The 15,747-nt window shown below is 39.9% G+C and overlaps 1 protein-coding gene across 4 annotated transcripts in view; it reads left to right on the plus strand.

Annotated features, from left to right (window-relative positions):
• LOC133483691 (transmembrane protein 47-like) overlaps window positions 1-13,342 on the plus strand; it is a 98,961-nt gene extending 85,619 nt beyond the window's left edge. Inside the window, exons 66-68 of one of the 4 annotated variants that reach the window (XR_009790177.1) lie at window positions 317-556; window positions 7,744-7,915; window positions 10,224-10,362. Coding sequence is in view for 2 of the 4 variants with exons in the window: in XM_061785311.1 (XP_061641295.1) it covers window positions 328-556; window positions 10,224-10,364; window positions 11,775-11,953 (549 nt within the window). In the remaining 2 variants the exon portion in view is untranslated. Of the gene's footprint in view, window positions 1-210; window positions 557-7,743; window positions 7,916-10,223; window positions 10,365-11,774 lie in introns of those variants that run through there. The other 3 variants (XM_061785311.1, XM_061785301.1, XR_009790176.1) reach the window with 3 other exon arrangements.
• The last annotated feature ends 2,405 nt before the right edge of the window (window positions 13,343-15,747 follow it).

Consider the following 15,747-nt stretch of genomic DNA (forward strand, 5'->3'; position numbering starts at 1 on the left):
GTACAAAAGGGGTCGAAGTAGCTACAGAACAGTAAAAGTATTTTTACTTCGTTCCTCCCACCCACTGATGTCTGTTTTCAAATATATAAGGAGTAAAAGTAAAAAGTCGTGACTTCAGTGAAATACATGAACCTGAAAAATCAACTCAAGGATCGCCACAAAGTATTTTTTACCTCGATCGTTCCCTCCCATCACTGGGTTCTACAGTGACGTCATCGGCTCCAGGTTGGCCTGTCGAGCTCCAGTGACGCCCACGAGGAAGCACGTCCCGTCCGGCGCGTGGGACTCACCCTATTCGGTCGTCTTTCATTTGCAGCATCCCCCGCCATGTCCTCTGCTGTCACCGAGGCGGAGGAGTCGGCGCGAAGCCCCCCGCTCACGCCGCTCAAGCTGGTCGGGCTGGTGTGCGTTTTCCTGGCGCTGTGCCTGGACGTGGCAGCCGTCATGAGTCCCGCGTGGGTGACGGCCGACGACCACTACTACCTGTCCCTGTGGGAGTCCTGCTGGAAGCCGACGAGCAGCGACAAGTGGCAGTGCCACACCACGCTGAGCTCAGGTGAGACGAGGCGGACACTTCATTAGGTACACTGGCACACTCCAACAATGCATTGAGCTCTACTATCACCGTTATTCACGTTTCCTTTTACAAGCATGGTTACATTGGTCAGGGGTTCCTCAACTTTTTGGGGTCTTACAGGGCAGTGATTACATAGTTCTGAGGTTGGGGGTTCCAATCTGCGTTTGTATGTTGTGGGCTTGCTCATGCTCGGTTCATAAATGATTTGAAATTGTCCATAAGTGTAAATGTGGGTGTGAATGGTTGTTTGTCTTATATGTGCCCTGCGATTGGCTGGCGACCAATCACGGGTGTACCCCGCAGCTCCCCCAATGACAGCTGGGATAGGCTCCGGCGCACGCACCACCCTAATGATGATAAATGGTATAGAAAATCATAATAATCCCAACGGCAATTAATCATACTGTAACTCTAGCCTGTGCGCCACTAAATGCCATGGGTATTCAGATTTTTTGACGTTTCAACCTGAATATTCATGACCTGTTTCATAGAAGGAACGTCATTGAAATCATCCTTACATTTCCTATACTGCTTTTCATCATTCGGGTCATGGGTAAAATGGAGCCTATTCACTGCAAAGCGTGTCAGATTATTTTATTGTGAGGCAGGGTACATCCCTGGATTGGTTGACAGTCAATCACAGGGTATATGCTAAGAAAGACAACCATTCACACTCACATTCATACCGAAGGACAATTTAGTCTTCAATGAGCCTAACTTTCATGTTTTGGGAATGTTGAATAAAACGTATTTATCTATCATCGCTAGCTGACATGCAGTATTTCCACTAATAACATGGCTGCGAACAGAGAGGAGCTAGTTTACAAAAGCGCAGTAAGTGCAATTTTTGTAATTCAGGCGCTATATTTAGCAAGTTTTCCAACCTCCTCTGAGACCTTTTTTTTTTTTTTTTTTTTTTTTTTTAAAAGCAACTTACAAATTTAATTCCTACCAAGAAACAGACAACACAAGTGGAGTCATGGGGTTTTTCCTCCTCATTCTTCTGCTCAAGAAGAAAAAAACACTAAAAGTTTGTTAAACTTTAAAAACTGTGGTAAAGGGGCACTTAATACTGGAACATTTGCATCTTCTCGATAAGTAGATGTACATTAATAGCTGTTTGACATTAAGCCATGTTCAATTAATTATTTACACAGAGCACTCGAATATATCATACAGCTGAATCTCAATAAATTATAATGTTGTTGAAAACTGAATTTATTTCAGTATTTCAACTCCAAAAGTGAAACTCAAACAGTATATACAATGCTGTAAAAAAGTATTGGCCCCATTATTAAATTCCTACATTTTTGCATCATTTCCCCACTTTAGTATTTAAGATCATCAAAGACATCAGACAAAGAGAACCCAAGGAAACCTAAAATTCTGTTTTTGAATGTTGATTTGATTTGATTTTTTAAATATTCAAAGCCACTTGGCCCTGTATAAAAAAAGGAATGCCACCCCTTGTTATGTTAAATCATTAATTACCTGTGGCTAATCATACTTTTTTTTCACCCAGGCCAGAATACCTTTAGACATGTTCAATCAAGAAATCACTTACAGTTTTTCTCCGATTGCTACAACACGATTTTCTAAAACCGGGCTCATTTTGTCAAAACACGACACACAATTCACACTAGCACACACACAAGTAGCAGAATACTTCAGATCTTTTGCAAAATGAAACACTCTTGTAAAAACTATACACCAATTTATAAAAAAAACAACAACATTTTGTAACCATCTGAAACAAATGACAATTTCACATGACTTTCAGTAATGTTGTTTGCACAATTTACACACTTGTCTTGCTTACCTAAAACACTTAGCAATTCTATTTCTCAGTGTTTAGAGTAGTGTAAGTGAAGTACACCAAACACTAGATAAGACCAATGCTGCAGACCGATGACAATATTATTTATTTCTCTCCATATACCCAAATTAGTCCACATGGAGAATCACAACAAAACATGCCCCAGTTTTCAAGCTGCCACAGTAGTGTGCATAGTACTGTAAGCTCAGCAAATATCAGACAAATATAAAATACTGTATCGAGCGTAGGTTATAATTACAGTAAAATGGGGAGAAAAAAAATACAGTACATAAAATATTAGACATGATCTCTTTAGCTAGCTGGATCTGGCCAGAGAATTTAATCTACATCAGAAAGACAGCTGAACTCACCAGCTGCATTTTATAGTGCTTAAACCTGATTGGTGTGTCTACAATGAAGCAATCGTGTGCAAGTGATATCTATCAATCTGGAAAGTGTTACAAAGCCATCATTTCCAAATCTGTAGGATTTCACTGAACCACAGTGAAAGGAGAAAACACAAACAATGACTTGGGCAGTTATGCTAGTAGGCTTAAGATTTTCCAATGTGTTTAAAAATCTGTACAATACTATACGAGTTTCACTTTTTGAATGGAACTACTGGAATCAATTGTGTGTGTGTGTGATGACTTTTTCCATGATATTCTAATTTATTGCAATGTACCTGTCCATGACAGGAGAGGAGTTTGTGAGCCATTTTAGTTGGCTAGGGCCTACTATTTCTTAAAATAATGTTATTATTTCCTGCCACTGCAAAGTGGGAGCCGGTGACTAATTGCAAGAACACCATTGGGTCTATAACTACTCTACAATTACTCTATCATATCATAACATCCACTGTAGCTACCTGAAGACTCCATTAATGTGCAATGTCTGCTGCTGGGATCATCTGTGTGTGTGCGTGCGCGCCAATATTAGGCAACTGTATTGAGCTGACCTATTTCTGGACAGCCTCCTCTAAGGCTAGCTGAATATTTCATGTCACACTTTGATTTCTCTGTCGTTGCACCTCTTTCCCTTTTATGTGGTTCTTCTCATCTGGATATTAAAGAAATACTGTAAGTTGCTCACTGCGATTTGCCCGCACCCTTGGCGACCTCGCTGGCAGTTTCTGCTCATCTTTTAATTGGCACTGATGGTATTTTTTCTAGAGCTGCTATGGACGTGAATGAGTACAGTTGTTCTAACAATATCAGAAAAAAAAACTATATGCAGTCCTTCCATCCAATCGCAGACTTCTTACTTTGTCTTTAAGCAGAGAGAGACAGGAACAAGGTCTTCGTTCTTATCTTCACACTAAAACAAAAACTTATATGAGGCTATAGTTAACATTGACTACATGATACACTGTAAGTGCAAAGGCATATAGTATATTTTTGTTACAGATCAGCCTGGACATCTCATGTTGTGTTTGTGCATTCAGCAGTGCCAAGCTGTGCCATATAAAGAAATGATCAGACAATGTTTGCCAAGCCTTCCCTTTGTGCCTGATGCACACACAGAGCGACCACTATTTCAGATCCATTTCTTTCCTTTATTGGTCAGCCATTTTTTCCATCTCACAAACAACATTTTACTTCCTGTCAACTTAGATTTAAACAAAGAAACCATGGTGGTTTACTCTTAGTACCATAGTCTGACCTAGACCTGGCCTGGAAATATTGTAGACAAGCCAGCAAATAAACCTCTGGCCCTTTAAAATCTTTTCAAATTCAATCTGCTCCTTTCCTTTCCTCTAATCATCCCCCTCTGGTCAAGCCCCCTCCCCTGTCCAGCAGAGACCCTCCAAGCCTCCAGAGATTCCTTGTTTCTATTTGTGGCAACCAAAGATGGAATGGGAACTGATGTTGCATTCAGCTGTGGCAGACAGACCGGAAAAGAAAATAACCGGGAACATTAACGGCAATGCTAGCGGGACGAACGCAATGAAGAATTTCTGTACGTGATGCCGCGTCACCATGACAATGACAGAGATGCTATTCTCCTTATTATGTTTCCATATGAAATCTTGTGTGCATGGTTAGGTTCAAATAAATAGCAATACGTTGTTTAGATACTGCATTTGTAGGCTATTTTAAGAACTGCATTTATTTGCATACAGAAAATATGCTCCCCACACACCCTCTCTTGTTTTTTTTTTTTTTTCTAATTTCCTCCTTTTAACTCCCCTACACCATTCGGCTTCCTTTAATAAGGCGCTTTCTGGTGCCACATTTAGCTATTATTAAAGGTAATATGAAAATAGGATTGCTATGAATGTTGAAGTGGTATTTGGTCAGGCTAACGTTCATATTGATGACGCAACAGAAGCGTAATTGATTTTACTATAGCAACCAAAACAGCGTGCTTTTGTTCAAATGTTCAGCAGGAGAAATAATAAGAAAATAAGAGGAAAAAGAGCAAAGTTGGGTGCATTTTCACTGTCCAGAGGTTCCTCAGTTTATGTAACCGAATTTGTACAAAAGTTGGAACACGTTGTTTAGCTATGTCAATGCAGTAAGTCATAATTACTGTAAATATTTGGATAAAAACACATAAAATATGTATATAACAATCAAATGAAAAACAGTTAGTCCTGTACTGCGGCATCTGAGCATATCTTATTGTGCCGCGTTGATGTATTGTAATGCTTCTGCTTAAACTAGTTCATTGCACTAGTTCGTAACGTTGAACCCACTTATGTCGGAACAGTCTTAAAGCAAAGATGGCCTGTGTAGTGACTATGTTGTTAAAGGTGACTTGTGCGTTTGAATGAGAAGGGGGTTCATTTAGTTTGTCCCCCCCCCCCCCCCCCCCCCCCCCTGCTCTTCCATTCTCCCTTTATCTCCCTGTTTGAAGGGAACACATTATGGAAAATGTACTTTCCAAATACAACTAGTTGGGTCTCCGCAGGGCCTGCCCCACCCATCAAGTGGGAAATTAAACACCCAAGTGAATTTATTGTAGGGTATCAATTCGGATTACCAAAATTATTTGGATTTGCCAAATGCCGGGATCATAATTTATTTATTTATTTAGGGGGGCGGGGGCAATTTTTTCGTTACTTTACTCAAAGTCAAAAGTTGACATGCAATTCATTAGTATTTGGTAGCATTGCCTTTCAACTGTATAATTTGGGTCAAATGTTTTGGATACCCTTCCACAAGCTTCTCACAATAGTTGGCAGGAAGTTTGGCCTTTTCCTCCTGGCAGAAAGGCTGTAAGTGAGTCAAATTCGTAGGCCACATTGCTCGCACATGCCTTTTCAGGTCTGCCCATACATTTTCAATAGGATTGAGATCAGGGCTTAGTATTGGCCACTCCAAAACCTTGACTTTGTTGTCCATAGGCCACTTTGTAACCAGTTTGGCAGTATGCTTCGGTTCATTGTCCATTTGGAAGATCTGTTTGCACCCAAGGTTTAACTTCCAGGCTGATGTCTTGAGATGTTGTTTCAGTAGTTCCACATCATGTTCTTTTCTAATGATTCCATCTTTTTTGTGAATTGCACCAATCCTTCCTGTACCAAAATAACCTCACAACATGATGCTGCCACCCCTGTATTTCACAGTTGGGATTGTGTCCTGGGGCTTGCAAGCTTACCGCTTTTCCCTCCAAACAACGATGCTCATTATGAATAAACAGTACATTTTTTGAACGGATGAATGTGGCACCTCCAGGCATCTGAAAATTGCACCCAAGGATGAATCAGACTTGTGCATGTCCACAATTTTCTTCCTGATAGCTTGGCTGATTCTTTTTGAATTTCCCATGATGTTACGCAAAGAAGCAGTGTGTTTTTAAGTTTTCCCTCAAAATACATCCACAGGTGTGTCTGTCAGAAGCTTCCAAAGACATGACATCATTATCTGGGTTTTCACAAATTGTTTAAAGGTGTAGTAATCTTACGCTATGTTAATTTCTGACTGAAGAAAGTCCCCAAAAAATCCAGTCTTTAGTTAGTAGAAATACTTTTGGCAATACTTTTTGACCTAAAACATGGACATTTTAGTCTGATTTCATGTCAGTGAGGGAAAAAAAGCATACGTGTCATTTTATGTAGTGTATGTAAACATCTGGTTTCAACAGAATCTGCAGCCCTAATCTATTGTTGTCTATTTCTAAAAATAAGCGAAAACGAGCAAGCTGTTCAAAATTTCAGGCCCACTCTTAGGTGAACAGTTTGCTTGACTTGCATGAGATGGGCTAATTTCAGCAAGACAAAAAATAAGAGTATAGATTAAAAAAAAACAACATAACATGCATACTTTAAATATTGCTAAAAATATCTAACTGGTGTCAATTCCCTCAGAAATGGCTTGAAAATGTTGAGAAACTGCAGCTGAGTGAAAATCAGTTCTGTATTCCTTTTTTCAACTCCCTTTCAACACATCTTGGCTTTGGGGTTGCTTCTATATACTGTAGGTTGCTAAAAGATGAAAGGGACAGCACAAACTGGATCTTGATGTTGGAATATGGAACAAGGTCTGTGTGCTATTTAAGTGCACATCAAGCCACCCTGCCCACTATATATAAGTATGGCGAGCAAAGATTTTTGTATTTTTTATTTTTTTTTGCAGGCTTTTTGTCAGCTTAAGTGAACTAAGTGCTCCCTCTCTTCATTACCTTTCACTCAGCTATTTCTCGTCTCCTTCCTCCACCCGTCTTCTCCTCCTGTCATCTCTTTTCACGCTGCCCTCTCTGTGCCCTTGTAACCCCCCTGTTTTCATCTTGTAGTGCTACCTCGCCTTCAAGCACTTCATATAAACGGTGTTTCATTTTGTACTTGAATTGTGCTTTGGTGCACATTTCTGTATTCAGTTCCTTTATTTCTCTATATCTTTCTACTACTTCACACTTTTCTTTGCAGCCTTCCTTTTTTCTAACTTTCTTTCATTTTCTCCATCAGTTCTTCCTTGTCTCATTGCGTGCACCCTTCCCACTTTCATAACATTCCTTGCTCCTTTCCTTTCAATTCCTTTTAATTATTTTATGTCCTGCATCCTTCCTATTCATTTGTCCTCTTTCCCTTCTCTCTTGTCATTCCTTTCCTTAATTTCCCTCTTCTTTGATTATATTTCTTCTTTCCTTTTTGTTGCATTTTCAACCTTGCCTTCTTTTTTGTTCTCCGTGCATCCATCCCTCTTTTCCTTGCCAGTTTATCTAGTCTACCTTCTGCCTCTTCATCCTCAAATAATTCCTTTATTTCTCCTCCCTCTCCTGTCATTTCCATGCCTTTATGTGCTTGTCTACTCTTTTCCTGACATATTTCTGAACCTCCGGTTAGTAAAATAAGCATTATTATAGCAATCTTCAGCCATCCATTTTCATTACGGCTTATCCTGGTTAGGTTTGCGGGGTGCTGGAGCCTATCCCAGCTGACTTCGGGCGAAAGGCGGACGACACCCTGAACTGGCCGCCAGTCAGTCGCAGGGCACATATAGACACGGACAACCATTCGCACTCACATTCACACCGTCACTGAGTGGGGACCGAACCCACGCTGCCCGCACCAAAGTCAGGTGAGTGTACCACTACACCATCAGTGACTCTATTATAGCAATATGAAAACTGAAAATGATAGCCTAAGCTCATTTGCAATTGCATTATTAGTGCTGGTTACTTTCTCTCAGATAGTTGATGGAGCTCATCATACGGTTGACCTTGTGCTGACATATGGCGTTAATACTGAACATTAACAGTATTTTCCCCAAATCCTCTCTTATCTGACTACGTCCTAATCACCCTTGACTTCCACCTGGTTGACTACACGCTAACAGACAAAATGTTGTTTTACTTATTAGATGCCTATCAGATGATCGCTACATTTAAGGAGGCGATTGCTCCCATCTTCAACTCAATCCCATGTATCATCCTCAATAGATCACTTCGACATTAGATTTGATGTCACTCAAATTTAACTGATGAATTTGTTGACGATACAGCGAGCTCCCCGCGAGCAACTCTCTACACACTTTCACTGCTAGGACAAAAGAAGAAAAAGAAAGAAGCTAGCTCTGGGGTATAATTCCCTAACTCAGGAATGCAAACATCACAAAAATTAGGAAATGGCTGACTATTGTTTGTTCATTCTGAAAATGTGTTCATTCTGGGAAGTGTAACCTATTACTCATCCATCCATTCTTCTTTTCCTTTGGGATTGACCCTATTTGGGTTCGCCACAGCATCATCTTCCATCCCTCCCTGTCCTCTGAATCTTCTGCTCTAACTCCAGCTACATTAGATATAAAAATGTCAGGTTTTTGTGGTATAAAAAAATGAGACAAAGATAAATCACTTCGAAACGTTTTCCACTATTAATGTGACCTATAACCCATACAACTTAATTTAATTTTTAATCTTTTCAAGAGGGTAAATATAAATGAACAACTGAAACGATGTGGCTGCACAAGTATGTACCCCCTATTTCTGGCTGAATTAATCACACCAGTCACATTTAAACTAATCTTAAATGGGAGTCAGCACACACCTTCCACCATATAAAGTGTCTCTGATTAACCCCAAATACATTCTAGCTGTTTAGGCTTTTTCTGGACAACAACACTGCTCACTACATACAAACACCATACCGACACTGAAGCATGGTGGTGGCAGCATCATGCTTTGGGGCTGTTTTTGTTCAGCTGGAATGCAGGCTTAGTCAAGGTCAAGGGAATTATGAACAGTTCGATTTTGCAGTTAGTGTTAGCACAAAACCTTCGGGCTTCTACCAGAAAGCAAACAAAAAAAGGGTTGGGGGGGGGGGGCCTTGGGATTTGGGATTAATCAGAGGCACTTGAAATAGTGGCAGGTGTGTGCCAACTCCCATGTGTGATTCATTCTTACCACAGCACATCCCAGTTTTAGGAGGGTGTGCACACTTGTGCAACCACATTATTTCAGTTGTTTATTCTTACTTCCCCTCTCAAAAAGATTAAAAACACAATTTCAATTGAGTTGTACAGCTTATAGATGACATTAATGGCGGAAAAAGTTTGTATTTATTTTGGTCCCATTTCTTATATCATAAAAACCTGGTATTTAAACTGGGGTGTGTAAACTTTTTATATTCAACTTTCTTTTTACTTCAGCTGTTCCTCTTCTGTCACAGATCACTCTTGTCACTTTCCTCCACCTACTCCGTCCGTCCGTCCCTTCCACGGTTCTCATTGCTCTGAACAGTTGAACCTCATCCACTTCTGCTTCTCCTTCAACTCATGTCACACCTATGGGGTACTGACAATATTTACCATCATAGCTTCAATTTTTCACAATCAGCCACGATGGATGTTCTTCATTAGGGTGTATTCATTTGATGAGGTATTGTAATTGGCTAGCTAGATAATGATGTCTGAAGTTGGGTACGTCCAATCCCTCTTCAAATGTGTTTTTTTCTGAAGGATTTGTAGACTTATTCTGTTTTCTTTTTTATTCTTAGAATAACAAATTATTAAACTGGTTTGTTTGGAACCATTTTAACATGCTTTTACATGGGATCATAGATAATAAACGGTGGATTTGATTCAAAGTTTAGATTTTTACTGTAGCTTTTTGTCGCAGAAGTGAGATGGGGAGACTTTTCAGGTTGTTTCGAGTTGGAACCGATCTTTGTGACTCAGATTGATAAACTCATAATTGGCCTGATAGAAATAAATTTGCTTTAACCTGACTGTCTTTGATGCACATCCATGATTGCTGTATGAGATCGTCGTCATCTTTCCTCAAGGACCTGGCTCATGTGTGTTTTATATTTCAACAGCTACAATTGCTCTATTGCAACTTACTGCTCTTTGTTTCGCTGTTTCCACCCTCCGTCCATTCTTTTTCTAGACTGGCAGGTTGCCACACTGGCACTGTTGCTCGGAGGTGGCGCCCTGGTGCTGATGTCATTCCTGGTGGCTTTGGTGGCCGTGTGCATCGGCACCAGGCGGCGATTCTACAGACCTGTCGCTTTTATGCTTTTCGCCACAGGTGGGTAAGCACACGTCACAGCAACACTCCCAGGTCAAAGGTTGCCACGAGTCATTTGCGCAATCTTAAAAACTGTGGTTGAGATGCTTATATTTTAGCTTTAATAAGAGCACAAACTCTCTTCTGCACATCCTACATTCAAATACAGATCTACAGTAGACTCCCTCTCTGGTTTTCTCCCTGCATCTTATTTTCTGTCCTTCACACATTCTTCCTCCCATTTTATAAGCACTACATTTACTCAGTTCCTTTATTTCTTCACTACCTACCTGGTTCCTTCTTTCTTCTTTCCTCGCTTTGCACCTTCTCAGCATTTCTTACATTCCTTGCAACCCAATGTGGCCCCCCGAGATGTGATTTTACATGGCATCCCCTCCTTCCAGTGATTTAGATATACTTACAAAAGAATAGCATTATTTTTAACATTGTCTTCAATTTAAAAGACAACATGTCACCCAATTTAAAATATAAAATACATTTGCAGTTGAATTATGATCATTTAAAATAGAAACATTTTTAAAAAACCTAATAGATACATTCTTTTACAGTCATTTTGCATGTATAACATACTGGCACATAACATTTTTTTCTGATATGCATATTAGAGTAGATACAAGTTTTTCTTTAGAGCGAACTATTGATTAGCAGGTGCAAAGAAGCAGTAATCCGGAGTTTAATATGGCATGTCGGAATGCGAAGGAATATTGGTAATAGTAATAATCATGATGATGTGTACTTTAACACTAATGTCAATTTTAAAATAATTAACACCCATTAGATAATTGGAACTGTAACACAACAAACAACTAGGGTTAAAAATCTGATCAATAAAGAAGTGATAAGGATCAGCATTTTGATTGACTATTAAAAGCAGGAAAACCATTTGCTATCCAGATGTTAACACAACAAATAATAAAAGCGTTGATTCCATGCCACCCGGCTACAGAAACATAAAACTGGTTATTTACTGATTAGCATACCGCAGTGTTGCTAATTACTCAGAAGCAAGTTATCAACTTAATGGTACACTGAGCGAAATGATTGACGCAGCACAACTGATGCTTTATTTCAGTACTTACTTGGTATGGTATTATTTTATATTATCATTTATATTATTAGTAATTGGGCATCGCGTTACTTTCTTCTTTCTATTCCTTCTTTTTCTTTTGTAATATTCCCACTTCTCCCTCATTGTTTATTTTCTGTCCTTCTTTACATCCCTCACTATCAGTCAGAATTGACAGATGGTAATGACAGACTATTAGGTACCGTGCAAATGTTTTTATGAAAGTGAACATTTCCTGACATTTCTTTTAAGTGGTAGTTTTAGCCACATGATTATTTCCTGCTGAGCGCTTAGTCCCTCTCACTTGACCGGTGTTGTTTTAAAGAACAATGTCTCCTCTCTAGTGGTCCTACAGGCCTGCAGCTTGGTGCTGTACCCCATCAAGTTCATTGAGAGCATCAACCTGAAGATTTACCATGAGTTCAACTGGGGCTATGGCCTGGCCTGGGGCGGGACCATCTTCTCTTTCGGCGGGGGCGTCCTCTACTGCCTCAACCCCAAAAGCTACGGGGAGTACTACTAGCTCCCATTCACCCATCAATGCTGGGAGAGGGTTTCAGGGGAGTTGGAGAAGCGATGGGGGAGGTTGGGTGCATTAGACATGTAACTCATTTCCCAAGAGCTCTTAAAGATTGTTGTACACAAGTTTACACTGTCGCCTCTAATCAGGAAAGATGATTCACATGTAACGTACCGTCCAACATATCCATTCACTCAACTGGACATAATCCATATCTGAAAAGAATTAAAAAAAATAAAAAAACTGTACCCACTTTTATATATTATCATCATCATCATCGTCACAAATCCAGGGAATACCTCTCAGCCAATCAATCTGTCATCTCTTCTTTTGGCTCACATGTCAGTCACCGTAGCAGCCCCACAGGGTACAAGCACAGAGCTGTTATGATTGATTAGTCGCCGTCTTCAACGTGAGACCGGACTGCGCGCATCATTTTCCTCAAGGTCCGCTAGATTTAAAATTTGTCAGATTGTCGCAAAACTGCGCACACGTTCATGTCAAACCTCTGCGCGAAATAAATCAGCAGGTGATGCTAAAAACGCAATTGTGACATATAGAAAGCTGGTTCTGTTCGATTTATAAGAAACAATGCCAGATTTCAAGAGATTGAAAATTGCTGAAGTACAAAAGAAAACACTGTGACTGACTGGCAACCAGTCCAGGGTGTACCTCGCATCTCCCCCAAAGTTGGCTGGGATAAGCTGAATAGAAAATGGATGGATACAAGAAAACTACAGACCAATGTAAATATTGAACTGAGTTACCTTGGCAATCCTACTGTATTTAATAAGCATTCATTTTCAATTGTCCTCATCGTGGTCGTGGGTAAGCTGGAGCCTATCCCAGCTGACTTTAGGCCAAAGGACAATTTTGACTCTTCAATGCATACCATTGCAAAAATAGAACATGTCAAAGTGCTTATATTTTAATGACTTTAACATCACACAACACTAGGTATGAATTTTGGTTTTATTTTACTGTATGCAGGTGCTGGAGATGACAGACGTCTTCCATAAGTCACGGCTCATATCACATTGTCCTTCTCATCACCTTCATCATTTTTGAGAGATGTCACAGCTCAGATTGTAGAGCTCAGTGGGTCATGGACAAAGAGGGTAGAGTATCACCTAACATGAGTTGTCACTCCTGCTACAGCTTGTGAAACCGTTGAGCTATCGAGGAACATCTCTTGTGTGTGCTTTGTGATGATGTAGATCAGCGTTGGATATTTCCAACAGACCGCGGTTCAGATGTACAAGAATGGTTACTCCATTTCATTGTAAAAACAGGACAGTGATATGTTTGTGTGCTAAAGAAGCTCAGCTAATGACTGACTTACAAAACATGTCCATGCTACATCATGTCTTAAAATAAACTTTGTTTGAAGAATGTGGCTGTAAAAGCGCTTTCATACATCAGGTGTGTCTAAAGTCCTGCCCAGGGGCCATTTGCAGCTCACTGCTTGTTTTTTTATTGGCCCGCCTCATATTTTAATCATTACATTTAAACACGGCCCGCATCAAACGTAAGAAAAACACTGTTAGACATTCCTGAAAATTATACAGTTATTTACCACATAGCATACAGTAAAAGACTTAACAGTGATTATTCAGTAATTAACTATTTCCGCTGCATCATGGGATTTTGGTTGACGTCACTCAGAGACTTACTGTATTTTGTAGCAGAAGCTGTTGGGCTCTCAGCATGCATTTCACCATGAAATCTTGAAATGTTGCCGTAAAACATTCATCCTTTATGTTCATGAACAATAAGGATTAACGTAACATGAATAATGTGTGCTCATGTTACCCGTAGTTCGTTGAATGTGTGTCTTATTTAACTCTTGCATTACATTTATTTTGTACTTTGTTTTCATGAAACCCTGATTGTGGGTTGTGTGCAACAGAGGGACAGCTTGGTGTGTGATGAATGAGTTTTGCTCACTTCCTGTGTTGACTGTGGGCCTTGGGTGTAGGTTGTAAGAGCAACATGGATTGAGAAAGAACCAAATGAGGAAAGTGAAATTGAAAAAAAAAAAGAGAGAAGAAGAAGAGAGGCCAAGAAAGTCAGCCAAAGAGCTATGGTCGGGAGGTGAAGTGGAGACAATGACGAGTGAAGAATAGAATTATAGTTGCAATAGAATGAATCTTAGGGAAGGAATTGAGAAGGAAAAGGATAATTGGGAGTCGGTAAAGAGAAAGAAACATAAAACAGACTCGTTAGGGTTGTAATTGTGAGAGTGCGAGTAGTGATGTCAAGAAAGGGGAAGTACAGGAGTTAGGAATTTTGAATGTATGAGAGCGAAGGAGGGCTTAAGGGCATGGATCCATTAAAGCAAACAAAAGTCCTAAGGGGGCAAGTGGGAGAGCTGAAATACTGAAATATATTAGGTGATGGGAACTTGTGAACAGGGTGTGGGGAAGAGTTGGTGGAAAAAGTAAATGTGGTGGAAATGTTAGCATGAGTAAAGTAGTCTGAGTGGGAGCACAAAGAGGAAGTGGATCTGAAGGGGTGATTTCTGGCGTACCAATAAGCAACTATGAAACAACTGATAACATAAAAGTGTGAAATATTTTTGGGGGAAATGCAATACGAATGAATAGGGCAGTACACAAAGTGGAGACAGAAACGGTCGTTACAGAATTTGAGGAACAGGAACTTCCAGAGGTGGTATACATTGGATGTATCAAATACAAAGTGAGGGAATTTATTCCAAAATATTTGAGATGTTTTAAATGTCAGGGATTTGGTCATGTGGCTAACAAGTGCAATGAGAAGATGAGATGTGCTTGGTGTGGAGGAGAGCACAAATATGGCAAGTGTGGAGAGGGGGTGAGAGTCCAGTGTTGTAATTGGGGAGGGGATCATAGTGCAGCATATTGGGGATGTGAGAAAATGAAAAAAAGTGGTAGAGATAGAGCAAATAAGGGGGAAAGGAAAAATATCTGATGCTGAAGCGGTAAAGATGATAGGAAGAGAGGAGGGCAACAAGGGGGCAGGGTGCAATAAGTGGGAAGTGTCAGAAAAAGCAAAGTTGATGCGGCGGTCGGTGTGAGTAGAAAAGAAAAAGTTAGTGACTTTTGTGGCAGGAGTAATCAATGCAACAGCTGATATAAAATCTAAAACAGAAAGAATTCATGTGATATTTATAGCAGCATACATCACCTATGGATGGAAGGTTTCAAATGGAAGGAGGTAAGGGACAAACTTCAGGGACAGATGAGTAGTCAAGCAGTAAGCTGGATGGGGGATAATAATTGATAGGAAGTGACAGAGAAGCGTATGAGTTAGGAAAAGAATATGAGGACAATTATTATTAGGATATATAGTATGGTTATGTTTATTTGTATTTATTACTAATTTATTTGGGATAATAGGTTAGTAGGCATGCCTGAGATACATTTTATAACAGTAGGTGGCGCTAATGCACCTTAAATTTTGTTGTCAACCACCATAAAATAACAAGAAGAAGAAGAACAACGAAGCTAAGCTAACCGTTACATGGTGACTTATCGAATGTATTAAGTACAAGTGTGAACTCAATTTGGCCTACTTCTTCTGCAAGTCAAAGGAGCTCCCATTTTCAAACATTGATGAACAAAATATATAGCAACTCTGTTGATAGTGTGTAACGTCAAACGTCCAATGTTTAGCTAATTGTAGAGGTCGGCGACAATTAGTGCCTTCACAACGTCTCCCGATTCAGGTAAGCTAATCAACTTTTATTGTGCAAGTAATTAATCGCAGCTGGTGTATGAGTGCAATGTATCAAGTGGTGAATATCTCCAGAATCC

Source organism: Phyllopteryx taeniolatus, chromosome 1 (assembly GCF_024500385.1).
Source record: "Phyllopteryx taeniolatus isolate TA_2022b chromosome 1, UOR_Ptae_1.2, whole genome shotgun sequence".
NCBI lineage: Eukaryota > Metazoa > Chordata > Actinopteri > Syngnathiformes > Syngnathidae > Phyllopteryx > Phyllopteryx taeniolatus.